General features: G+C 39.7%; 1 protein-coding gene across 1 annotated transcript in view; it reads left to right on the forward strand.

Moving 5' to 3' along the window:
- cntn5 (contactin 5) overlaps positions 1-21,110 on the forward strand; it is a 155,841-nt gene extending 134,731 nt beyond the window's left edge. The window contains exons 13-24 of the mRNA XM_036536353.1: positions 484-611; positions 1,169-1,344; positions 5,127-5,247; positions 6,617-6,775; positions 8,822-8,971; positions 10,869-10,939; positions 15,492-15,726; positions 17,780-17,889; positions 18,371-18,557; positions 18,671-18,783; positions 19,319-19,487; positions 20,930-21,110. Coding sequence (XP_036392246.1) covers positions 484-611; positions 1,169-1,344; positions 5,127-5,247; positions 6,617-6,775; positions 8,822-8,971; positions 10,869-10,939; positions 15,492-15,726; positions 17,780-17,889; positions 18,371-18,557; positions 18,671-18,783; positions 19,319-19,487; positions 20,930-21,033 — 1,723 coding nt within the window. The 3' untranslated portion in view covers positions 21,034-21,110. The remainder of the gene's footprint in view (positions 1-483; positions 612-1,168; positions 1,345-5,126; positions 5,248-6,616; positions 6,776-8,821; positions 8,972-10,868; positions 10,940-15,491; positions 15,727-17,779; positions 17,890-18,370; positions 18,558-18,670; positions 18,784-19,318; positions 19,488-20,929) is intronic.
- The last annotated feature ends 5,137 nt before the right edge of the window (positions 21,111-26,247 follow it).

Consider the following 26,247-nt stretch of genomic DNA (forward strand, 5'->3'; position numbering starts at 1 on the left):
GTTTTTGTTAATGTCCTTATCAGTGTATTACTGTTTGGACTCAGTGCTGTTTCTCAAAGCTTAGTTTTTAAATACATTTAAAACTAGCAGTTGATTACCACATGCTTGTTTTAGTTATCATTCACTTGCTAGACTCTGAATTACTCACTTAAATAGGAATATATATGTATTTTTAAAGCAGTGTCTGAGACAGATTATATTACATTGGTATGTGATAGCATTGGTATGAGCCAAAAAAATTATTCCACTTCACCAACAGTAAATTGATGAGAAACAAAGCTTCCCCATCTTACTTTAATGTTCTCAAATGGCCACACTCAATATGCAGTATGCATTTTTGGTTTGCTGCACTATAGTGCGCTATGCTTTATCTGTTTTGACTAATCACCAGCAGCAGAGCAATTTTTCCTTCATCGAGACATAAATATAAATATCTGAATCTGTTCTGAAATAATTCTTTTGTTTATTGGATTCCTTTGGCAGGATTATGGTGCTGCGGAACAACACTCTCAGAATCCTGAACTCCAGCCGCGCAGACGAGGGGAACTACGTATGCCAGGTGGAGAATCAGTTTGGCTCGGCCGAGATGACAACCACTCTGTGGGTGAAAGGTGCGAGGGGCCCACGGGGATTCATTTTCTGCCACATTAGTGCCCCCATCAGCAACCGGAAAACAATCCCTGGTGCCGTGTGTCACCACCCCCGGTTCGGTCGTTCCTGATGTCAGCATAATTTGTCATGTCTGATCAGCCATGGGGTGTAGCTTTTCACATTAAAAAACTCCTTTCAGTGTGGTGAGGTAGGTTGTGAGTTGGACTGGGAACTTAGAGGTTTTAAGTTTAATTCCCAAGTAGGGCACTGCTGCTATATCCCAGAGTTAAGGTGCTTAACCTGAATTGATTCACTCTGGAGGAGGGCATCTGCAAAGAACATGCAATTTAATACAATTTGTTATTGTCTTTGTGATGTTTTGTCTTTTAGTTAGTCCATTTCTCCATCAGTAATGAAAATTGTGCTCTGACCATCATGTAAATATCTGACAGAGAAAGCATTCTATATCATAGAATGCAAAGAAGCAGCAATTTATTCATTGATGACTGTGTAGAATGCACCTTGTGTCATTGACAGCAGGGATGGAGACAAACACAGCCCCACGTTGTCTTTGCAGAGGCCATGCGGGTGGAGCTGACCCCAGCAAAGGTGGAGGTGACAGTAGGAGAAAGTGTAGTCCTCAGCTGTAAGGCCGTCCATGACCCCTCCCTGGACGTGGTCTTCCTGTGGCTGCTCAATCGTCAGCCTCTCAGCTTCAGCCAGGAGGGTGGCCACTTTGAGTACATCCAGACAGTAAGTGTCTCTGCTCCGACCTGATGATGCTTAAATGCAATTACCGATACATGTGGATTCAAATGAAATCAGGATTAACTAAATGATCCTTGAGCAAATACTTGCATATATATGCACAAAACTGACTAATGTGGTGTCAAGAAGCTGGCCAACACTTCTCATAAAAATGAACAGAAAGAACAAACTTACGAAAGCAAATTAAAATAAAATAAATAAAATTTTAATAAAATTTTAAAAATACACACAGAGCCAGCTGAAAAATGTAAGCCCCCTGCTCTCCACCCACACACCTGTATTTAATATGCTCCAAATTAGGCAGGTGTGGCTCATTAGCCAATGGGCTGTCTCACACAGACTACTGAAACACACATACTGAAAATCACAAACAAATAATTAACCTGTTTGGATGGAATTGATCGATGAACTCAGTTATTGTCAAGGTTGAAAATGGAAACATCCTTAAACATTTAACGAGTTAATTAAATTAACAATTTAGCAATTAACAGTTTTGGGGAATAGGTGAAGGGTCTTCACGTGTGGTGACAAAGTGTTTATCAATATGAAGTGCAAAGTATTATGCCCTAGTTGCAATTTACAATTGAGGCTATTATACCGAGACAAGCTTCACGCCGATGAAGAATATACAGAAGACGGTTAGTTTTTGTTATAATATATTACAGAAACAGTCGTTTTAAACTTGATCAAGAATAGGTTCCCTAATGGACAATCTAACCCTAGGTGTCACACCTAAAGACCTATGAAATGTATTTATCAAAAATATATTTGTATTTTTTACAAGCTTGGACAGTTTGTACTTATCCTGTGACTTATCCTTTAATTATAATCTGTAATCATCATATGTGTCATTTTAGAGAAATTTGGTCATAAAAAGAGACATATTTGTTGACATATTTGAGACATATACATTTATATGTTTTTTAACCAGCTAGAGAATACATTGCCATATTTCAGATCCTCTTATTCTGAAAATGCATTGGCAGTGGGTTTCTGATGTGGAGTGACACTGCTTCAGTTAAGCCTGTGAGCTGCTAACATGGACAAAACGGTTTTTCAAATGTTTTCTGATTGCATTGGGGGGAGAAATGAGATGCTGTCAGGGGGGTGGGTGGCTCAGCATTGAAATATCAATTCGGAGAGGCTGCTGGATGAATAACACCATCTGCGGCAGCCGCAGACACACCCCCAGGCTTTGGCTCCCTTTGAAGTTCAGTGTTACTCCAAGAGGTTAAGACAAGGGAAAATTATCATTCGATCTCCTCTCCATTGGACTGTGTTTGGTGTAATGATCCCCCACTTAGCTGGGGAGAACCTTGCCTGGGTGTCAGAAGTGATGCATTCACACATAAACCCCTTCTCAGCACTCACTCTTGGGTATGGATGTGTTTTGCTCTTCCTTCAGGCACAATCTTTAATATTGGCAATTTACACTAGTACTTATCAATGCTGAACTAAGAAGCAGTCATTGAGCTGCTATAATTGGAAACCCTGAGTTTGGAACATGGCACACGATGCAGGGTTCACTGACTGCATTAACCCTAGTGCAGTTAATTATTTTGAAGAGATGCAAGTGATGAGGATATAATGCAGGCACACTGACGAGAAATAGGAAGTTGGAGAGCAAAGACTACAAAGGACAAGTCTTTAAATCTGAAGCAGATGAGTTTAATATTTATCTCCAGCACATCCCAGCCAGGAGTTTTTTGTCAGAATGTCTGATGTAATGTGTCACACGGTCACTACAATATATGTCTCATATCATATTGTTTTTGGTTGGTAATTATTAAAATTAAGTAGACTATGTAAAACATACATATCCTGCATATAATGTCATTTTAGCTACATAAGAAATTTGTAATACTTCATACTAGCCAACACAAAGCACTTTGGTATGGAATAAATTGTGCTATGTCACATAAAACTGTGCCAGTCGAAATTTGAAAAGAATTACAGTGACTTAAATGTCTAACATAACAGTTGATGTGATTTGATACAAGTCGTAGTATCACACCCTCTTAGCACATCATTAGGCTGCTGTAGTTGGTGACAGATGCACTATGTGCTATATATTCCACTGTATATTTATTCAGTGAAAACTGAATAAAAAAAACATTTTCTGCATGTATTTTTTGAGGATGTCTGAGCTACGTATGTGCATCACTGAATGAGACGCTCCAGAGCTTGTTTGAGTCTGTTAGCAAGTGTGAACAGCGGTGGTGTATTTCCTGTGAGGACAGTTCTATTGTAAGGTGTAATGAAAGGGAAAAAGCCCTACAGAAGGTGCACTCTGAGGCCTTGTTGACTCTGAGACTCAGGCCTCTTGCTCATACTGCGATACTGGAGACTTCAAGGTCACTGGTCATTAAAGGACAGGCTTGTCACTTTCAGGTTGGAGGTAAAATATTAATTACCAATACTAAATAGTAATGACATTTCAGAATCAAAAAATTAATATAATAGTTTCTAAAGCAAAATGAGACATCTAACAGATTTTGAAAGGGGTCAAATGCTTGGTATCCAAACTACATGTGCATCAGTCACAGAAATAGCTAAATTATTTGATGTGTCAAACATTATCACAGCATACACTGCATCACAATGGTCAGAAGTCAGAATACAGAGACATTGATAGGTACTTAGCAGTATTCACAAAACAATAGCCTCAAAAATTACCACAGAACTTAAAACCACACCTCTGTGACACAATCACAACAAAAATATAGACGTGAACTTTGTGAAAGTTGATGTTTATGGTATGGCTGCCATTTGGAAACACTTTGTTAATAAGGCCAATGCACAACACAGAATAACCTAGTGTAATGAGCACAAAACCTGGATATCTGAGCAGGGAATGAAAGTAAGATGGTCTCTTGAGTTATATTTTATTTTCTTCCCTACATCTGGATGGGTTTATGTTTGGAGAAAGCTAAAAGAAGTCTTCAACCAGCATTACCTGTTCCCAACTGTGAAACATAGTCATGAAACTGTTATTGGTGGATCCAATTATTGTTCTGCATGGTAGAATTATGGCCAAGGAATACAAAGCCATTTTAGGTGACTGTGTACCCCAGGGTGCAAGCATTGTTTCATCAGGATGGTTCTTCCATCATTTTGTGTATCCCCTGTGTTTTATTATTATTAGTGTATTGATTGTTAGACACTAATTTTGGAGGTGAGCTTGTATTATTGCCTAATCCTTTTTTGAAGTGGTTCTCTTAGAATTAAGAGAGCTGAGCTATATTTTGCCTTTAGCTTTTCGTTACCTTGAGAATTGTTGAGACTACGTGAAATGACTCTAAATGATTACATTCTTTTGCTCCTCTAAGCACGTGGGAATATATAATCATAGACAACTTTGGAATATCACAGGGAAGATTAGCGACTGGGACATGATAGCGAAATGCACTCCTTGTCTGGAGGCCGGCTTTTAATTAGCTGTAATCAAGCAGGTAAGACAGAAGTGGTATCTCCTTAACTCTCCTCCACCAGCACCTGGACTGTTTCTCCTGAGAGGTTATTCATTTTCTGAGATTACAACAGTGCAGGCACATTGGGGTGAAAGCCAGATTGAATTCACATATTGCCAGACTGAATTCACACCTGAATATGCTATGGCACTGAATAGCTATTTGTATTATGCCATGTGTCACCTGAAGTGCTATAACTTCCAGAGAGGAGAAATAAATTAGCTTAATGTTGCTCAGAAGACAGTTGTTCAGCAGCTCTCCCTTCCTTTCTCCACTTCTTTCCCTTTTCACAAACAGCAATCCTCCACCACAGATCTGATGATCAGAAACATCCAGCTGAAGCATGCTGGGAAATACGGCTGCCGGGCCCAGACCAGTGCTGACACCGTGTTTGTGGAGGCTGAGCTCCTGGTTCGAGGTGAGCTCGTTATCTGCGGTCAGCAGCTCGCAGCTCAGAGATCCTCAGATCAGCGGCCCCAGATTTGCACACAGGTGTCTGGCTGTCCCCCACCCACCCCCACCCCCGGAGTAATACCGTGGTTGACTGTTTTACATGGATCACTGGTGTTTCTTCTTGCAGCCACCCCTGAGAGGACGGCATGGTTAAATACCTGACTGGTCAAATCATATTTGCTCGCATCAACAATTTCAAAAACGGGAGAGGGGTCCCTTTGAAGAGCAGACCGAGGGGTTGCCTATCTGGGATTTCACATTTCCTCCCGCTTTCATGGCTATGCCTCCATGAAGAATCATAATTTCTTCCGCCTCTCTCTGCTTGCAAGAATGAGCATCTTGAACAAATATACAGCGCTCACTGAGACTGGTGCTCCATACATCATGCTATCTTGTTTGTGAATGAGTCTTTCTTTATAATTTTATAGTATTGAAAGTTTCAAGGTATTTTACCTAAAGCATTATGACCCTGTCTGCCTTTTCATTTTAGCTTTCATTAAGGAGGATAGGCATATTGCATATGATTCATCAAAGCTTAACACGGAGACTTTAGGACCTCCTGTGCTGTTTTCCTAGTGACATACACTGCATATTAATGTCTTTTAATGCAAATGTTCAGCACCTTTCCAGTGGTCACAGAAGATTGGTTTTCATTAGGTACGCCAGCTGTCAGCCGCTCATTTACAGCTGCTTCCTCCGGAGCCCCTTACACATTTGCTGCAGTAGCAGATTATACTTACCTCGGAAAGCTGCTGTAAACATATGCTGAGTACTCTTACACTCAGTAAGGTATGCCCTGCAATCCGTCTCATAGCAGCTGGACTGATGTCTCTGAGAAGAGAAAAACGTTGGTCATTGTGCCTTAATCAGTACAAAATCATATTCAAATGAGTGAAATTTTGTTTGCTTGTTTGTGTAATGTCACAACAGGGATTTGAAACGTAAGCATATGCATCTTTATGTACACATGTGTTTCCATTCAAAGGATTACCAGAAGGGATGGTGAAAAAGCCGTGTAAGAGCACATCAGCTCATTCAAATTATTACTCCTTCTCTCACTCTAGTTAAAATCAATGCTTGCGTGATATGAGCTAAGCGTTCAGTACTGCACTATCAGCCTGGACCGAGTTCAGCCAGAACAGTAATTTGAAGGCTTTCAGCCGCTGACTTGCAGCACACACTTCTGTGCAGTGAATTGTAATGCAGCACTCTAAAAGAAAATGACAGTATTTGGGTCCCTTCCTCTCACAGCTAGTCTTTGCCACAAAGGCCAGGGAGCTCTGTGTGAAAACTATGATCTCTTCACTTTGGCTGTGCCTGTGTTTTGTTTGCAGGTCCCCCCGGGCCGCCAGGGGTCGTGATCGTGGAGGAAATCACAGACACCACGGCAACGCTGTCCTGGAGCCGGGGGGTGGACAATCACAGCCCCATCAGCACCTACAATCTGCAGGCCCGGAGCCCCTTTTCCTTAGGATGGCAGACAGTGAAGACAGGTAATGAATAAGGAAGAGCTCAGCCTCGCCTTCCCACAGGGGGAAGTGGCTTCACTCACAAGTCAGGCTTCACATCGTCTCATGTCCAGCGGCTGAACTAACTAGCGTGAGGTGACTCTTAAAAGCGCAGAATCCATAATGGATTCCACAGGTATTGTTCAGCTGCTGGCTTACTTTGATGTCATAATGTATTCTGACACATGAAATCCCCCTAGAAAATGATGTAAAAGCAAGCTTACCTGACCTCCGCTACCCTTTGATAAATCAAAAGTCAGTGCTTTTATGTATTCAACAAGGTCTCAGTGCGTAAGAGGCAGAAAAAAGCAGGTACCCTATTTTAACTTGTCTGTCTGTGCGGAGATGCCAGTGTTATTCTAAAGAGCTCATTTAAACTTCTGCCGAGTTCATATGAAATGCTGACAATCGTGATTGTATGCAGACTGAAGTAGAGATTTTTACCCAAAAACAGTTTCTCTCTGAGTTGGCATTAGAAGGTGAATGTCTCTCCTTTAGAGCAAGGTATAAGTCACCGTATTTTCAACAGCAGTTTTATTGGACTGTCAGAAGTTTAATAGCTTTATTTTGTGTAGCTTGACAGCAACACCATCCATTCTTAGCCTTAATGTCAGGGGACAATGGCTTGCTAAGCATGAGTAATCTGTTTAAATACCGCCAGTCGGATAAGAATAATAGGAAAGTTTGTGCTCGATAATGATTCATCTCTGTGGATGGATGACTCACCTTCCTCTTTTACTCCACTTAAAGCGGCTCCGTTCAACAGAATAGACCACAATTCAGGTCTTTGTGATGCATGATGTAATTAGTATGGTTAGACTATCATATGGACCCTAAGTGAAGAGGTAAGGATTTTTAGACCAGTACCCTGCAAACAAAGCTGTAAGCCTACCTGTAAAGAGCTTTCAGATTGGCAGAGAGCTCTCATAGCAGTATTGGTTGATAAGAGTGGTTCTGCTCTACATAACATCTGTGATGCTCAGAGGGAGGGTAAGGAATCTGCTGTTTTTGTGTTATTTGTACCTTTTGTATTGTCTTTGAAACAACTGTGTAAAATTATGTATGGTCAACTTTCGGCAGACAATAAAAACAAAAATAACAAAGGTGATATTACATTTAATTTATTTTTCATGGGTTTCACAATTCACTAGCCCTAATTATGTGTTTGACTATTGACTAGTCCTATGTCATTGCAAATGACTTTTTTGTACAGTCCCTAAATGGATTGCATGGCTAATGTAGCCTATTATTGCCGCTTTAGGCTGATACAAGCTTCTTCTCCGTGATGGAGAATAATGAGAGTGCACAGTGGCGTAAACCAAGGTTAGGTGGAGGGGTTAAATACATTATGTTCTGGCTCTTCTGTGGTCTTAGAGAATTTCCAGCACATGCTGTACCAATGGATTCCTGACAGGGACAGACATATTCGGCTCTCTCTCGGGAAGAGCTTCTGCCCATCCTTCAGTTTTACTATGTGTGCTGTGCTAGAAAGGATAGCCCTACAGAGATAATCGTATGAATAAAGCTGAATCAAAAAGCAGTTCATATCAATTATCGCGTGGTTTATGGAGCGTCATCTCTCTTGCTAAACTGTGCAGATGGTACAAAGGCAGAGATTGATGTTTAAACAAACTAAATGAAAGAATGAATACGCGTTATGGGTCTGTAGGAGTAGATTGATCTGTAGGTCCCTAGCCTCAAATGTTTGTTTTTAGTTGACAGTCTGCAGAGGAAAAAGAGAGTGTGTGAATGACTGTTTGCAGAACATATATTCAGTCTCAACTTTTTTTATTTTATTTCATAATTTTTCTTTTCAGAGGTTGAGTTTAGTTGCAAATATGAATGTGTGCTATACAGCATTCAGTGTTCAGCCATACAGTATTCTGTGTAGCTGTGTAACATTCAACATTTACTTCTATCATCCCAGGCTATCTTTAATGTTATCAATGTATCATATAGTGCTTGTATTGGTTTGCTAGTACCTGATTCACATGTGACACTTTTGACCTGTGACTGGGCAAATATCTACAGACCCAGAACATGTGACAGGGGACATGGAGTCTGCCATGGCCGTGGAACTGAATCCCTGGGTGGAGTACGAGTTCCGGGTCGTGGCCAGCAATGCCATCGGGACGGGAGATCCCAGCGCCCCTTCTAGAGGGGTTAGGACAAAGGAAGCAGGTATTATTCATGCAATACAAGCTTTACTGTCCGAGTGTGTCTGCTCTTAAGCTCTTAAACAACTAAATTTCTCAGCACTGTGTAATAACATAGAGAGTCACTAATTTCGCATTAGGAATGATCAGGTTAATTTATGTTATACCATCTAAATGAAGACTGTGGAAAATGAAAAAATAACCTTAGGATTGCTGTGAATAAAGAGGTATAGTGAAATTTAAAAATTGTTAGTGTGAGCATTCAAATCACATTAATGTCTGAAAACCCTGTACAAAGGCAGCCCATTGCAGGGTATAAGGACACGCTATTCAGAAATGTTTTTGAGCTGTGGAAATTACAGTAACCAGAGAAAATCCACACAGAAGAAGAAGACAGAAGCTCCATGTAGGCAGAGCTAGGTGTGAATGGGGGATGTGAAGCTATGAGGTTCCCAAACTGCAACACATATTGCAATTACAAAGACCAATATTACTGTCTAATTATTATATTGGACTGTGCAGCTGCCTTTTATATGACAACCCAATTATATATGTGTCAACAAAATATTGCTCCAAGAAGCTTGGATATGCAAAAAAAGACTACATTTTTGGTTTATATCATTATGTGCTTCATGTTCTTTGTTTTGCAGTTCTCAACAAGTTTATGCTGACCAAGAAACTGTATCTTCAGAAAATATATCTGAGTCATCTTGTGGATGGTTTCATTTTTTGTTTATAGACTCTGTATGTGCAGAATATCAATGAGTATTTAAAGAGTATTTCAAAAAAAACAAGTCACTGGGTATACTCACTACATTTACCTGCTTCTGGTAAAACTAGGAATGGTTCAAAATGCCAAGCTATGGGAAGTGCTATTTCTACTGTGATGTATTACCGGTGTTACATGAGTCTTTTAGCGGGCTGTCACTGTGTCATATCTACATATATGTCTACCAGTTAGCATTATTCAATATTCTTCTTCTACATGCCTCCCAAAAAGAAATAACTGGCTATGATAGGAAAAGGCAGCTGCACTGGTAGTGTCCCTTGATCACTCACTTGTGGATTCAATGACTGCCTGACTGGCCACCGAACTAATGATATATTACAACCAAATAGGGTAGCATTGCCAGCAGAGACAAATACTAACAGTTGAGTTAATATTTTTCAATTATTATTTCAATTCATATCATCAAGAAAAGTTTGACTGATGTGCAGTGTAATGCTTACAATTTTACATTTCTGCATTACTCTTCACCCATCAACCCGTTTATACAGCAGATTTTTTTTTTCTGCACCCATTTATGGCTTCCCTGCATTCTCAGTGTGACCCAGCTGCATTTTAATTGGCCGAGACGATGAAAATAAGCCGCTTACATGAATTTAAACATGTCTGGTGTTTGAGCTGAGGCAGCCAGGCATCTCGCGCCCTGAGGCGAAGACAGAGCAGTATTATCTATTCATGGAGAACACACCATGGAGAATCTCACCACGCTGCCACTTGTATCAAATGCAGGCATGCCAATATTTAACTGCTGTGCCATGCAAAAAAAACAAAAAATGCAAAGGCCATTTTCTAAGCAGCCATTTTTCTTCATGTCAATTGTCCTTTTTGTGATTGTCTATTGTTCTTTATATAATTAACAGATAAGTTGTGTGTTGATAGTTTTTTTTAATGAATTGCATTTTTGACCAGTCAGGGATGTTTATGGTGTAAATGCTTATTCCCATAGGCACTATATGGTTGAGGTCTTGCCAATCAGTTTTTCAGTGTCTTTACTGTTTTAAAAACAGAAAAAAATAAACCGTAGTCCGGCAGCGCCAGGTTCTCCCATATATGCATCACTATGAGGTGAGATCACTGTGCACAGAGTTAGAGAGAGACGTGAATGTGTGACTGTATCCCTATTTGTGCCCCATAGTTCCGTCGGTGGCCCCGGCTAATGTCAGTGGCGGGAACGGCCGCAGGCACGAGCTGGTTATATCGTGGGAGGTAAGGCACGCATCACAAGCAGCTCTTGGGACGTCATTAATGCAAGTGACAAAAACGCAGGCATGCCTGCTCCAGACAAATTGTCACCACTAATTGACTTGAGTATGCCAAAGCGTGGCCCATGCGAGCATAATTGTTGTTAAGTACAGTGATCCATTGTGTAATAGTGGGTTGATATCATCCAGAGCTTCTTGTTACTAATGACAGAGCATTGCAGTGAAGGGCACACATTTTCAGTATGGGCTCTAAAAAGCACTGCTATTTTTAAATGCAAAATGCAACGTGGGGTCTGTGACATACAACATCATCAAAATAATACACAGACCATATAGATACATTTTACAGAGGATATATCTGTCGATATGTTGATGTTATGCCACCCTGTTAAGCAAGTACTTAAAAATGTTTGACATAGGAACATGCATTAGAAGTTAAATACATTAGCAGTGTTCATTGCAGGATAGTTAAAATTTAAGGAGCATATATATATATATAGTTATGGGCAGCTAGTGATTGCAAATCTGCTGAAGCCAGCACCCTACACTGCTTGTCTTGTTTTAGAGATATAGTGGTTGGCTGGAGAGGAGGCAATCACAATCTGTGTTCACCCCAGGTTACTCTCACAGCTGTGGAATATGCATAGCCTCAGTGTACAATGCAGTGTTAAACAAGATTCATTTTTATTAAAGAGGAGTGTTTGAGGAAGAGCCCAAGGATGTTAAATTGTATTTTTATTATTTTTTTTACTCTCTGTCCAATTATCTGCACAATGCTTCTATCGTGCACATACATGATTTTTACACATTTTACATTGTGTAATATTTTTCCACACTAACTTTATTTACTATTTACAAATAATACTAAAAATTGAGACATAATTGTGAATTCTTCAGTTAAATTCTACCATCCAAACATGATAGCATATAATATTTGATATGCCTCCTTCTGAGCTGAAAGTAAGACTTCAGTGAAGCAGGTAGCTATATTAAGCATCACTGTTTCTATAGTATGCTGAGATCAGTTAATCATAGTAACAATCAGTTTACTGGAAATAACCATTAATTCATTGTCTGAATATTCAAAGTGAGAGAGACATACAATTAAAATTGTTACAAAGTCGTACAGGGAACAGAGTTTGACACATTTTAATTTCAGATTTTTATGGGCCTGGACAAACCTTAAAAGCTGCTGTATAAAGCCTGCTCACTCTTTCACAAAAGATGCAAATTATGATAAACTGTCAGTCGTCAAGTGCTCCCCCATAAAGTCACGGAAATTTGTGGAACATCTGTTTATAATCTCATTTTTACAATGCTTGGGAAAATGTAATCAATCTCCCATCATGTCAAGGAGATAATAACATCAAAGGATTGTCCACAGAGAGAACACATTTGACTTTTGACTACATTGTTGTGGGGACAGCATTGTATGGATGAGCACAATAAATGAACAAAGAGGAAGGATTCCAATTGAAGGCAATAAAAGGTGCCATTAGCTGAGGAGCATGGAACAGATGTGGATTCTGCCAAGGGTTATTCCTGTAGTTATTAAGTGCCCAACTGTCACTGGGACAATAACGTTCATATGATGTGAACAGCACCTCGGTGTGGCATTATGAGAAAAAGGCACATTATACATGGGCTAATGCTTTGCCCTAGTCATCACAATGAGAGAAAGTCATTACTCTAAGTTTATAACTCTAAGTTAATTTTAGTGGTCTCCGTATGCACTGTGGCGGTGCAGGATTGTTCAGCAAGTATCGCAACAAACTTACCAAGTTATGCTACTGTTTGTATAGCCGTGTAGGTTTTCTCAGCCATTTTCTGTGCACGTATGCAGAGGCAAACTCTTTCCATGCTGCACACTCATGGATCTTGGATTGTGAGCAGTTGTATTGTACTGCCAATGTTAAATGTTATCAGAGGTGTCCATCAATTAGTTAATGTTTTGGGAGTAGACTTTACCTCAGAATTCAGATGAGAAGGCCCATACATTCTGTGGAGATGAAGTAGTTCCGCCATCACCCCCCCCCCCCCCCCCCCCCCGTACAAACGCTGTCATTTTAGCTGAGGCCATGCAGTCTTGCTGTGGCTAAATGCATTTGGTGATATAAATCAGGGCTAAGTCTGTGAGCAATGGAGATGAATATTGAAGGAGACGGCGCAGGGACTCAAGCTCCTTGGCAGTCACAACGTGCGAGTGGACAGTTGCACTGCCCCTCCCATCATCTCAGAACGAGCCGCCATGGTGGGGTTGTGGTGATTAACCAGGATGAATGACTAAACACCCTGTGCAGATTCGCTCGTCCATCTCATTAGCATCTGCAATGAGAGACCGTGTTCTCTGGGAGCTAATGAATAGGCTATTAGAGAAGCCCTCACCGCCATCACGCTGCCAAGGCAGGTCCACCTCTCAGCCAACTTAAAATGTTCACACAATGTTTCTGTAATGTTTTTACAATGTTCATCAAATTAGCACTGTGTCAGTGCAACAACTGGGCTTTGTCCAACGTATACTCATATTTACTCATGCTCGCTGCTCATCTGTCTCAGAAATTCTTGATACATACATGTGCGACTCCATTTTGCTACTTAACTTACTCTCCTAGAAACCCTGTTTCAGAGCCCACGGCTTGAGACCCCTCAAGAAATTCCAGTCCATTAATGACAATGTGATATCAATGTATTAAGTCTCAAGGAGCATTATGGTAAGATAATTAGATGGTCTTGGCAATTCCTGCCTGCAGAGATAGGTGTGAACTATACCTCCAACTATGGCTCTTGCTCTTGCTCTGGAGGGCTGTTAATATTGGTGGCACTGACAGGGGACATTATGATTTTGAAGTCTGTTCAAGTCACTCAAATTACCATATGACAGATTGGTTGGCTGCCAGAAAGAGCGGGATGTACAGTTTTATTTTTTTCTTTTGCATTTATTAAATTTGCTCAAGTTTTAATTCTGGCAGATCACATTTTAATTAAAACTCTCTCTCCTCTAATAAATTTAATTCAGATCTGTTAAATGCAAAGCAGGTGTTGGAGGTAGCTTCCAGCTTCCCCTTTCAGCAAATACCAAATATGTGCCCATGCCAGCTATGCCTGTCTCACAATGCCTTTGCAAAATCACATCTTCCATATGCACACTCCACAAAGTGATGTGCAGTATGGTATAGCACACCATAAGCAAACAGCAAATTGCTTGTGGTGTAATGTCTGTGTCCAGGTTTCAGATTAGAATTTCAACATTTAAAAATGCACAGTGAAGTCATGTGAAGACAAAAAGATTTTGCTTAACATTTAGCTGTTATCATTTGAAATGTTTGTGTAATTATGAATGAAAGGCTACTGTTGATTGTGTTCATTGCTCCCAGTACTATTTGTCTTTTTCATAATACGTGAAGAGGAAGCTCCACTAATGTAGTGCAATGTAAGCTATAAATTTCCTCAAACAAGCCTAGATGTAATTTTCATCACTAGTCTTCCCCTTATTGCAGGAAATCAGAGCAAAGCAAAGCAAAATGAATAACAGATTGACTGTTGACTGTTGCCAGAAATCTGTTAACCAGATAAACATTTAACTCACTTTAGCATTTTCCCCCTATACAGACAACTGTTAGATAACTGTTCCAGATCGAAAATAATACTAATTTGCCAAATACCAATTTGTGCATGATTTGTGTGGCATAATCACATTTAACAAATGTGCTCATGCTTGTAATTGGAGGAGCATAACGCTCACAAGTGGTTTATTTTAGTGCATTTCTTCATTAAAACTGAGAATTTCAAGAGCGATATCCAGCTTGAATGACAAAACCCAGCTTTAGGAACATTTTGCTGTTATTCTTTGTTACTGACTGTGTTATTTCCCCATAACGATAAATGCAAAATGCTAGGGAACGCTGTTTAAAAAGCCATTAAAATGTAAATGATGTGCTTTGTGTTATTCAACACATTGCAGCCTGGAGGTTGATGTGCAACATTTTATTGAAAAACCCAGTAATGTTTTTTTTTTTTTTTTGAGCACTGTTATCTGTTATGTAATTAGCGTGTCTTGTGCAGAAAATTAGTCATTGCATTGAGAGGGCTGACAGCTTACTGTCCTATAGTGAACAATGGGTACATGAAGGCATCAGCTGGCTGAATGCTTCCTCCATGTATTACACAGACTTCTGTAGAGAAGTCCAGGTCACAGTCACAAAAGTAGGTTAACTTACAGAGACACAGAGCTTAGCGACAGGGTTTGGCTTTGGTACGAGGTTAAAGAGTGGGAAAGCAGTGAAAATTGCTCTAATGAAGCACGGAGACTTCTGTTTAGGAGGAGCTTTGATTCCTTTTTAGCTTTGCTTTGATTTCACTGCATCCCTAATACCATTTCAGCAATGCCTACATTCTCACTCTTTTTCACAGATTCCGATACAACCTCCTTCTTTTTTCACAGTGAATCATTGTCACATTTACTATGTAAAGGCAGATGTTCTCATGACTAATGATTTTTTAACACATATTTTAACACATATGTCAGCTCAAAGTGACACTTTGTCCTCTACTCTCAGCCAGTGTCTGAAGAGTTCCAGAATGGGGAGGGCTTTGGGTACATTGTGGCTTTCCGAGCCAATGGGACGCGGGGCTGGAAAGAGAAGATGGTGACATCCGCCGACTCCACGACATTCAAGTACCGGGACGAGACCTTCCCGCCCCTCACCCCTTTTGAGGTGAAAGTGGGAGTCTACAACAATAAGGGAGATGGACCTTTCAGTGGGGTGGTCACAGTCTACTCAGCTGAGGGAGGTAGGGACCGCAAGAGCTTTAGCTCTTCTCTAATCATGTTATATTCATGTTTGGTTCTCCTTATAGACTGCGCATGCCAGTGCTGAAAGAGAGGTTAGCAGCACAGTTCCCTTGAGGTGATCTTCCGTGTCTGTGATGTTCTACAGTGCTGTATGATACATTTTCACTGAGACTCTTCTTCCTATAAGCGTCCACTCTTGCATGAAACCCTCACTCCAAAGCTTTTTTTTTTCTAATGGAGTGAGAAATCCTACAAATGTACCATGAAAATATGAAAATACACAGCACAATCAGTACATGGAAAGTTTTACTTTGAAAGTTCAGAATAAAAAACACAATCTCACAATGTCTCACTATGCCCTGTGGAAATGGGATTTACAAATCACAATTAAAGTTGCAGAGCTTCTCTCTGCATATTAGCACTACATTCTAGCCAGATCTTTTTTGAAACGTTGATGGGGAGTTTATTTTGGAGAGGAGCCAAAGGATTGTCACTGTTTTTTGCAACCATTTCAACTTTTTCTGGCAATGTCTAACAAATGCATACCTATCAAAATATTTCTACTTAATTAGGTGACTTCTTTCAGCTAGACTGTTTACTAAATTGTATTTAGTGTACAGCTTTTGATCAGCTCTATTTGAGTGGTGAGGTAGTAATCAGCTTGCTAAGTCAGCAGCCTAGCTATGTAAACTGCCAGTTAGCTTGACTGATTAGTTACCCTACTCAAATTTGCAAATTATATATATAATCCAAGTGGCTTAGGTGTGAAAGCAAAAGTGATTAGCATGTAGGTCTTGCCATGCTCAGCCAGCGTCATTTAGGAAGGCAAGAGTAGGTCGTCTCTTCTATGTCTTACTGTCTTCTCAAAAGGCATGATGGGACCCACAAATTGCTGTTTCCTTCACTAGCCATGAATCTACACATCATGAGCCGGAAACTGATGCTAAATTTCACTTTGTTCATTTCATATTGATTTGAAAAGCACTTTGCTACCCAGCTAGCTACAGATAAAAGGGCAGTTTCAGAAGGATTTTAGAACAACTGCTTTCAGCTTTGAGATTGAGGCCAGGAAGCACTTCCAATAACTGATGATGATATTTCAGTTACCATCAGTTTTAGCACTCTTACTTTCTGGGAATTTTTTTAATAGCATATTATTTTCAAGAAAGGTGAGAAAGCCACCTTCTGATTAAGAATACGGTGGAACAGAGAAGTTGGGTGGATTCTCAGATTGTAATAATCTTGTGCTGGATAAAGTGAGAAAGCATCTAGTTATCTACCTACAATAGCACTGTGTTACATATTAAAAGTTGCATGTGAGTAATCATTCAAGAAAAGCTCTTAATGAATTGATACTGACATTGTAGCAAATGCCAAAACATATAGTACTGACCTTGATTAATTTCCTCAAAAACTACTGGAAATCCTCTCTATTTATTCTTTCTTTCTGATCATCCTATAATGCTGACATGGTTGTGACAGTTTAGTACATATTGCCTTTCTCTTTGCGGACTGATTTGATCTATGTACATGGACAGGCTGATGAACATTGGATCAATAATAAGCTCAGTCCAATTTGTTGGCAAAGGAACTGTGTTTGTCATGCATCAGCACTCTATAGTTTAGCAGGCAGGGTGATTATACTTGGAGGCATCCACTGATCTGAGCAATGACGACAATATTGTACTGGGTCGATTCTACCATGAGAACATTAGCTATTGTATCAATATTTTAGCTATCCTCTAGCTATGAATACAGTGCCAGAAGGAGAGTGGAGGGGGAGCTTGTATGTTGAACTACTTGAAAGGGCATGTAGATAGAGTGAGAGAGAGAGTAAAAAGGGAGGGAGAGAGGAAAGGAGCTCTGCACGAGCAGAGATCATACTCATACAGAATCTATATTACACTGATGGCTGTGGATTTGTGTGGCTAATTTCTCTCCAAAACATTTCTCATTAAAACTGGGTCACAGTGGTTTGCTAAGCCTGCACATCACTAGCAGTGGATACACACCCACATGTCTCACTGATGAAGCACACTGCCTCCCGCACAGAGCCCAGGGAGGCCCCCTCAGAGGTGAGCGCTGCTGCTGTATCCTCTTCTGAGATCCAGGTACAGTGGAAGGCCCCTAATCCTGGACCTGGAAGACCCTGGGGATATGAGGTATGACTCTGTGTGTGTGAGTGTGTGTGTGTGTGCGCGTGTGCGTGCATGTGTGCATGCGTGTGTGTGTGTTTATATAAAACAGAACTGTGTGTATGTGTGCATGTGTTGCATGTATAAGAGAGAGACTATGTGTGATGATGTGTGTACCATAGAGAAAACTCCAGATACAATGTATAAGCATGTGTGTATGTGTGTTTGTGCCTGTACCTGTTCTGTGTGCCTGAACTATAACAGCCAACATTATACAGTCTCTTTAGTTTTGTATGGTATGTACTGCCCTGTGATGAAAAAGTGCACAATTTTCCAAGGAAACGGGCAAACACATTCAGTAGCAAAAGAGCAAACATTTTTCTCTAATGACCATTATCCATGTCATTCGGTATAGTCAGTTATTTACACAAGCAACATGGTTAAGAATCAGTAACCTTGATTGGGTATTAGCCACCCCACCACTGAAATCCCTCATTATTTGGTACAGGTTAATTACTGGAAAGACATGGAGCAAGAGGAGTCTGGACGCAAGATGAGAACTCCTGGAAACGAGACCTCCATCATACTCACAGGCCTAGAGGGAAATACCCTTTATCTCATCAGTGTGAAAGGGTACAACAACATTGGCCAAGGTCCTGCCAGCAACGCTGTCCGTGCCAAGACCAAGAAATCCCGTGAGTGTTGACCATTCTCCATTAGAAACCAGTGGGGCATGTTCATTTTGTTAATTCTGGAATTCGGATCATAAAGTCACTACAGTACAGTTGACCTTGTGTTCTCTCTTCAGCTCCCGCCCAGCCCCCTAGCAATCTAATGTGGATTCAGGAGGGAAACAATGTGTCCTTAGCCTGGGAGCCAGTGAAACCAATGGATAATGAGTCTGATGTTGTTGGTTATAAGGTGAGCCACTCCCCTGTCAGCTTTGCTTTGTTGCTGTATTTGCAGTATGTCAGTCACAAGAACTCTGGTTCCAGGTGACTTTGAGCTTTTAATATTCCAACTAAACCACATTTTTGGGAGTATGCTACTGCAGGGGATATCGGGGTATGAACAGGGCATAAAATCTTCTGTGGAGTATGGATGTTTTATTTTAATTTTCTTTTTGCCAGTCCTGCTAAGTAATCTATCAGTTGGCATTCTCTTAATCCTGTTATTGATAATATATGTATTCCCCATTCGATCAAATGAGTGTCCTTTTCTCTGTTCCCATTTGAGTGTGTTGGTGATTCCTCTAGTTGATGGGCTTCAAATTTTACTGCATTGAATAGATGTGGAATTAAAATTGACTTTACCATGACACAGACCCATTACTTGAATCAACTCTGATAATTCCATTCCATGCTGTTGACTGTATGTTACAAGAAAAAGTCTGGCATTTCGGTGCACCAGCAGCCATGTAGTGGTATGACATGTATGCCTGTGTGTTCCACTTCAGGTGTTTTTACGCCAAGAGGGACGAAGCTACAGTCAAGTGATAAAGACCCACAACCCCACAGCAGTGCTGTCTCTGCCTGAGGGGGGAACCTATGTCATTGAGGTGCGGGCACTCAGCGAGGGGGGAGAAGGCACTGCCAGCTCCTCAGTTAGAGTACTCACCTCCTCAGGTAAACCTCCGCCAGGTTTGGTTCTGTGTCTTTTTTTTGCTTTATATACAGTACATTTTTATCACTGGTGTTCACTGAAAAAGCTCCTGTGAGAAAGCAATTACTTCACCTAAATCAGATATTGTTCATATTGTTCACACTTTTCCCCCCATCAAAACACTGATCACAGCATGCTTGAAAATTTGGTTCTGGAGCACTTAATGTATCATTGAACAGTTGTTTTATGCTCAAAACACCTTATTATAATGGATAAACATAATGATTGCCGTCAGTACTTTGCTAGCTAATGAAATGTTCATAAGGTATTATTTTTTTTATCCTGTTCTTGCATTCTGTGCTTAATACTAATTAGATCACACAGCTGCATGCGAGTGAAGTGGCCTTTCCTTAATTCTATGTTAATGACCACCTCAGCACACACCAAAACCTCTCCACAGCCAATTAACTCTGGCGTCATACCCCATTGACACAATATGTTGAAAGTTTACAATCATTACATTACAATACTACAATTGAAGTAAGAAGATAAGCAATGCAAGCATATGGATGGTTATTTCCCAGATGCTTCACATACCTGTGAAGCCACAAGCAACCTGCCTTTGTAACATCTGTTGTGAACAATATATATATAAGGCTGTAGTGTAGAATAGTGCTTACAGAATTGGACTTGTAACCAGTCTGGGGTTTGAATTATTGAGAATGGGGTGGGAGTGTGACTGTTGTTGTTATCTGATGCAAGGTAATGTATTTAATGTAATTTTCTGTGGTAAATACCATGGATACAAATAGATAACATGTAAAATTTAAGCATGTAATTTGCCCTAGGTGAGGATATCAGCAGCTACAAATAAAAGTATAATGCAAATACTGCATTCAAATTTAATTTATTTCACAACTGGACTCTATTATTGATTATTTCTATTGCAAATTAGAAAACCCAAGCCCCCCAGTGCCATGCATAATATATTTTTGTGGAATATTTTAAAACACAAGCAAACCTGTGATTATAGAAGACAATATTAAGATGGCAAGACTTAATATCAGACATATTGCTTTTAATAAGTGGCTGTGATCACAGCAAAATCACCATCAATTTGTAACAAGATGTGATGAGCATTGGTTGTGGAGAACAAATTCACTTATTCCCTCACAGTCATTTGCTAGTTTACAGAATGCACAACTCTGGTGATTCAAAAATAAATAGGAAATCCTCATATCTGTGTTGATCAACTTGTACCCTTTTTGTGTACATTGCCTTTTTTATATTCCAGCATGGGAACTTTGGCATGTTGTACCTGTTGTTTTAAGTATGACACTTACACAATAAATAAGCATTACACTCAATAGTTTCTCCTGCTAAGCTTCGTAACATCACAAAGTTGTGGTGAAGCAATGTTATTAATTTATTGTTGCTGGTATTCCACCTCCCCTTCCATTTCCAGGGGTTCGGGCGAAGAGCGGTCAGCAGTCTGTACACAGCCTGTCCCAGGGCTCAATATGGACAGTGCTGTTCGTGGCTCCACTGGTGCCTTTAGCTGCCTGGTGAGGCCAAACCGCCAAACCCACCCACTGGCGTGGGAGAGAGGCTTCCTTCACTCGGACTGCTACTTTCCTGGCCTTATCCATCCGACACAATTTAAGGCCTACCAAGGGGGGACACCTTTTGTCCCCAGGCAAAGGGTTCAATATATGCATTTTCTTTTTTTTTTGTTTTATTTTTTAATTGTTTTTTTTTTCCTTCATGTTTTTCCAATACCATTCAAGTATTGTACTGTACATTGTGAGGAAAGAGTTCTTTAATCTTTCTAATCTCCGGATTAACCAACTAACAGACTGCAGTCTGACTCTTTCCGGAAGGTTTTTTTTTTTTTTTTTTGAGTTCTGAGGATCAGGCTGGTTCTTTCAGTGAGTTATTTGTATCGGTTTTACCCCTGTAGCTGCCTCTCAGACAAAGCAGCGTAAGCTCATTAGAGGAGATAAGTGCATTGTTTCTTATTCACACACACACAACACAAGGAAAAGGTTTTTTATAGTATCAGAGTATTGGTATTTCCAGACCTGCTTTTTGTACGTTGTGTTACCATTAGAAAAAGTGGTGTGTGTGTTGGCTATGTCAAGGTTTCTGTTTTTTCCGGGGATGGCAACACCAGGTGAAACATGGACAGGCACAGATTCTGAGCCCGGTAGGTGACAGGCTTTCACCTGGAGTGCCCTAAAACATCTTTAGACAATGACAAAACGATTCTGTGATGATTCTCATGGTGACAATGCGAATAAATGTGATGTATATTTTTAATGAATGTTCGTCCGTCTCATCATTGGGAAGAAAAAGATGAAGATGGTGAAAAAACACATCAGGGAGGCTACTTAAAGATGTACACAATTTTCCCCATGACTCCATTTGTATCAGCAATATGTCTGTGTTGAGAGCTTCTGCAATCTGTATTCATTCAGACAGATCTACAGTGCATCCATCTCGATGATGCTTAATTTGGTTTCAGAGGTCACAAGAGGGATTAGTAATGTTGTGCCTGGAATCGCACCAGGGTTCAAATAACAGGAAACATATTGTTATTTATTGCAATACTTCTTACCTCCTGTGATAATATTTTAGAGGATTATTATGTGATTGTTCATGCAATTCAGGCAATATTGCCTTTCCTAGTGCAAAGTAACAAATAAGATTCTCTGCTCTTTGGGGTTTTTCCCATGTGCCTGATATCTGCCTGATTGGATTTCATGCACTCAGTGCTGTAGTTACTAATGAGCACCTTATAACAGGGCTGATGAGGCTTCACCTCAAGTATCGCCCTCGTATCATGGGGTCCTTTTGTGCCTTGGCCTCGGGAATTTCTATCTTTGTCTGAATGTCAGTCAAAATTAATTTGCTGCTCGTATAATTAATGGGAGAATGGAGCCATATTACAGCCCCATTACAATTCCCAACACTGGTGGTCTGCCTCATCAGACCACAGCTTCAATAAAGTGACCATCCTGCTTGTTGAACATTCGCACCAGTTCTTTGGACACTTGTGAGTTGCAAGTACAAGGCAGGTTAGATATGTGAGGATCAGACCCACTGTGACAGTACCATTGTACTGAAGAACTGAATGTGTTGCTTGGAGTGGTATTACTGTGCATGAGAGGCAAACTCAGCTTTCTGTTCATTCCTTTCCATTTCACCTGATTAGTGGTCTGTGAGACTGTATGAAGTGCATAAACCGGTAAGACAAATAATGACCTTTTGCTTATCAAAACAATCTCCTGGAGGGATTTTCTTTAACTACTATCCTTTTCCACTACATTGATTGGGCCCCCGGTCTCTGCACATGTATGAATACTCCAGTATGCAATTACTTATACAGTGTATTAACTGTCTATGTGGGACCTATCTGCCTGGGAACTCTGATGTCAGCACATAAGGCACTGCCTCTTTGCTGTCAGACAGAGGAGATTGGATCATTGGTATAAAGCTTTTCTGCATCATACTTGATTTATAAAAGTATTTGAATGACAGGATTTCAGATTATAAATATTTGATTTTGTGTATGCCTTTATTTGGAACTACAAACACAAATTCAGCAGATATACATGAACATATTTACAGCAAATATACAGAAACTATACATTTTCCACAAATGTAAAGTCCTATAAGAGTCATTTCAAAGTAGTGTTGGACATTTTACACTTGACAAATTGAGCAGCAATTGCAATTACTACTGTTTGAAAGCTGCTGAAATTATTTGAAGTTTATGTTATTTGAAGTATTTGAAATCCATTTGCAAATTAATTTCAATGTATAATACCAAACAAAATAGAATAACAAAAAAAAAATAGCAGCATGCCTGAAAACCAGTTTCAGAAAATGTTATTTTCAAATACAAATGCTCCATTACAGTATGTATCTGATTCAAGTCTGAGGCACAATGTTTCTTCCCAACATCCTCAATACATCCATCAAAGAATCTGGTGAACTTTCTAGATTAGACTCTGATTAGAAGGGTGGAGTGGGCAGTGAAAGGTGAACACTGACTGAACTTTCATCAAACACATCTGTCATTGAAGCTGAATTTCAGATGCACTTCTTCTGCAGTTGTTTGATGCTGAAGCAATAGCTGTGATGTTTAGCTGCTTCATGACATACAACGTGCTCTTTCTTGTTTTCCAGGGACGTCTATGGTATGGTTGAGACATATTGTAGATTAAATAGAGTGCCTGGGGGCAATCACATTTTTATATATATTGATAGATCATCCTAATGTTATATCTCTTTGCAAATGTGGAGGTGGTTGTGGTCTTCAAAAATCAATAGGAACATCAAACATGATTACTTACTACTCTGTACATAATAATTTGACTACATATATTGAGGTCATTGAGGAGAGCCAAAACAGTCCTCCAAACATGTGTCTGTGAAATCCTGTTTTATTGAAGAATGAGCCCCAACCAAATGAGTTTCCTGGTGACCTGGCGTTGACTTCATATATTTTAATTCAAGGTCCAAGTCTAACTTAATCGAACTGGTAATATTTCTCAATTACCTCTCTTTAATTATGTCTGAATAATATTGCAATTGTGAAATTAAGATCATAGCTTATTCAGACTACCTGCAGTTAAGGGATTTATTAAGTAATTCTAGGAAATCTGGATCTTTTTCAGCTTACAGAAAAGTGGCGCATACAAATTGAGAGTTTGTACAAGAGACCAAATTCATGGTAAGACAATTACAGTGCAGCTGAACAGAATTACCCAATGGAGTAGGAATGGTTGAATCAATCAGCTTGAAAGGCAAAGTGATTTTACTTATAATTGTTCTTCGGTTTTAGTCTATGGTCTTTAAAATCCAATGTAACCATCTAAAGGAATGCAAAGAACAATTGGTATTCAAGTTTTGAATTTATGTATTTATTTGTAATTATGTATAGTCACATAATTCCTGTAAATCATAGCATGTTAATTGACAATGCAGTGTTTTTTAAAAATTATTTTTAAACCATATTATTAGGTATCAGTTTATTTTTTGTAAGTAATTCATGTTGGCATAATAGTTTAAAGGACTTGAAATGCCTGTACTGTTTATAAATTATATCCAGGCAGTCTCACACTTTTATGTAACCCCGTCTGTGGGACAGAAATCATATTTCCATATACTTCCATATATAATATACAGTACCCTTGCAGTTCAAATCACATTAAAAATAATAACAAATACAAAATGTGGAGAAAGCACATATTACCACAGAGTATTCAGAATTGTGATTTGCCCTGCTTGTGGGTTTGGAAAGGGAAGGACATGGAGAACACCATGATGCACCATCACGTGGTTTGTTCACAGGAATCAGTTTAATGCAGGAGTTGCACCGATCTGTCTATCTTTATATTCCTTGAATGGGGTAATGTAATCATCTGTGTTTGCTAACTTCTCAACCTCAATACAGACCAGTTGATCTCTTCAATGACTGCTGAAAGGATAAACATACCAAATCTGCATCAGCACCCCTTCATAGGTGCACTGATTGAAAACAACTAAACAAAGAAACTCCATGGAAGTTTTTCAGACTTTATACTACATTGCTTCTCTTCTTGGCTCTTTTCCCACTTTTTTCACACTCCCCAGCCTCTCCTCACAAATTTGTGTTGTAAAACAATGGCGTTTTTTATACATTTTATAAACAAAGATAGATGAAATGACTGTTGGATCATGGACTGCCTTTACATCTGTAGAGCCTATGTTGTCTAGTCTCATAGATGTGTTAATTCATATTATATGGATATAGAAGACCCAAGCCATGAGCAATGCTTTGTTTCATATATACCTTAATGACAATCCTGACCAGTATTAGACATTTTGGCACTGCTTGACCTGAAATCAAAGTATGGCCCTCATTATAAAACATCTGGATCCCACTCTGGCTGTTGCATCACCATTCAAAAACACATTTGTCTTCATAACACTGAACCACATGCATCTGTTTGTACTGATTAATACATTTATCAAAACTACAACATATCCATGTGAGATTCATCCACGCAGCGTCCTTTGACCATCAGTGGTCATCATCTTCTCATACAATTGCTATGTAACAATGTGCTCTTTAACTACTGTTGAGCAATCACTAAAAAGATAATCAAACATAAACAATAATCCACTGAGCTTTAACCCAATAACCTGTGAGACAGGCCACTAAGCATGTTACTTCAAATCTTTCCCCATCAGATCTCTCTTTACATTAGTAGTGTCTCACAGACTTTGTTGCATGTGTCCAGTGCTACCTCTGGAGGTGGTTCTTACATTTGTGGAAGAAGTTTGTCAAAGGAGGTTTTATAACATTTATATCACAAAAAGTGACACTGTTGACAGGTCTCATGAATGCCTGAATCAAAGCCGACATTTGACTGACAGTGAAAAAGCCTTTTGTGAGACAGAATAATAGAACCCATGTTCTTTCATTTTGCATTGTGCAGTGTTTATGTGATCATCTACCTCTTCATTGTGATTGCTCTGCATATATGTTTATCTGCTTTTTTTTCGAATAACTCTAATGCGATAATTGATTTCTCTGAGTCTAATGTCACTGACATCATATGGCAACCATTTACCTGTCTACTCACGTTTGGGAATCTACATCAGAAGTGGAAGCTACAGAGGGTGGGAAGTTAAACAGCTCCATTTGTCTTTTTCTTTTAAGAGCTATACTTAAATACAGTTCTCTAATGTGAGATCCCCAGCAGGGAGTCTTTGGTTGCATCTCTTATGCAA

This window comes from Megalops cyprinoides, chromosome 9 (assembly GCF_013368585.1).
Source record: "Megalops cyprinoides isolate fMegCyp1 chromosome 9, fMegCyp1.pri, whole genome shotgun sequence".
In the NCBI taxonomy this organism is placed as follows: Eukaryota; Metazoa; Chordata; class Actinopteri; order Elopiformes; family Megalopidae; genus Megalops; species Megalops cyprinoides.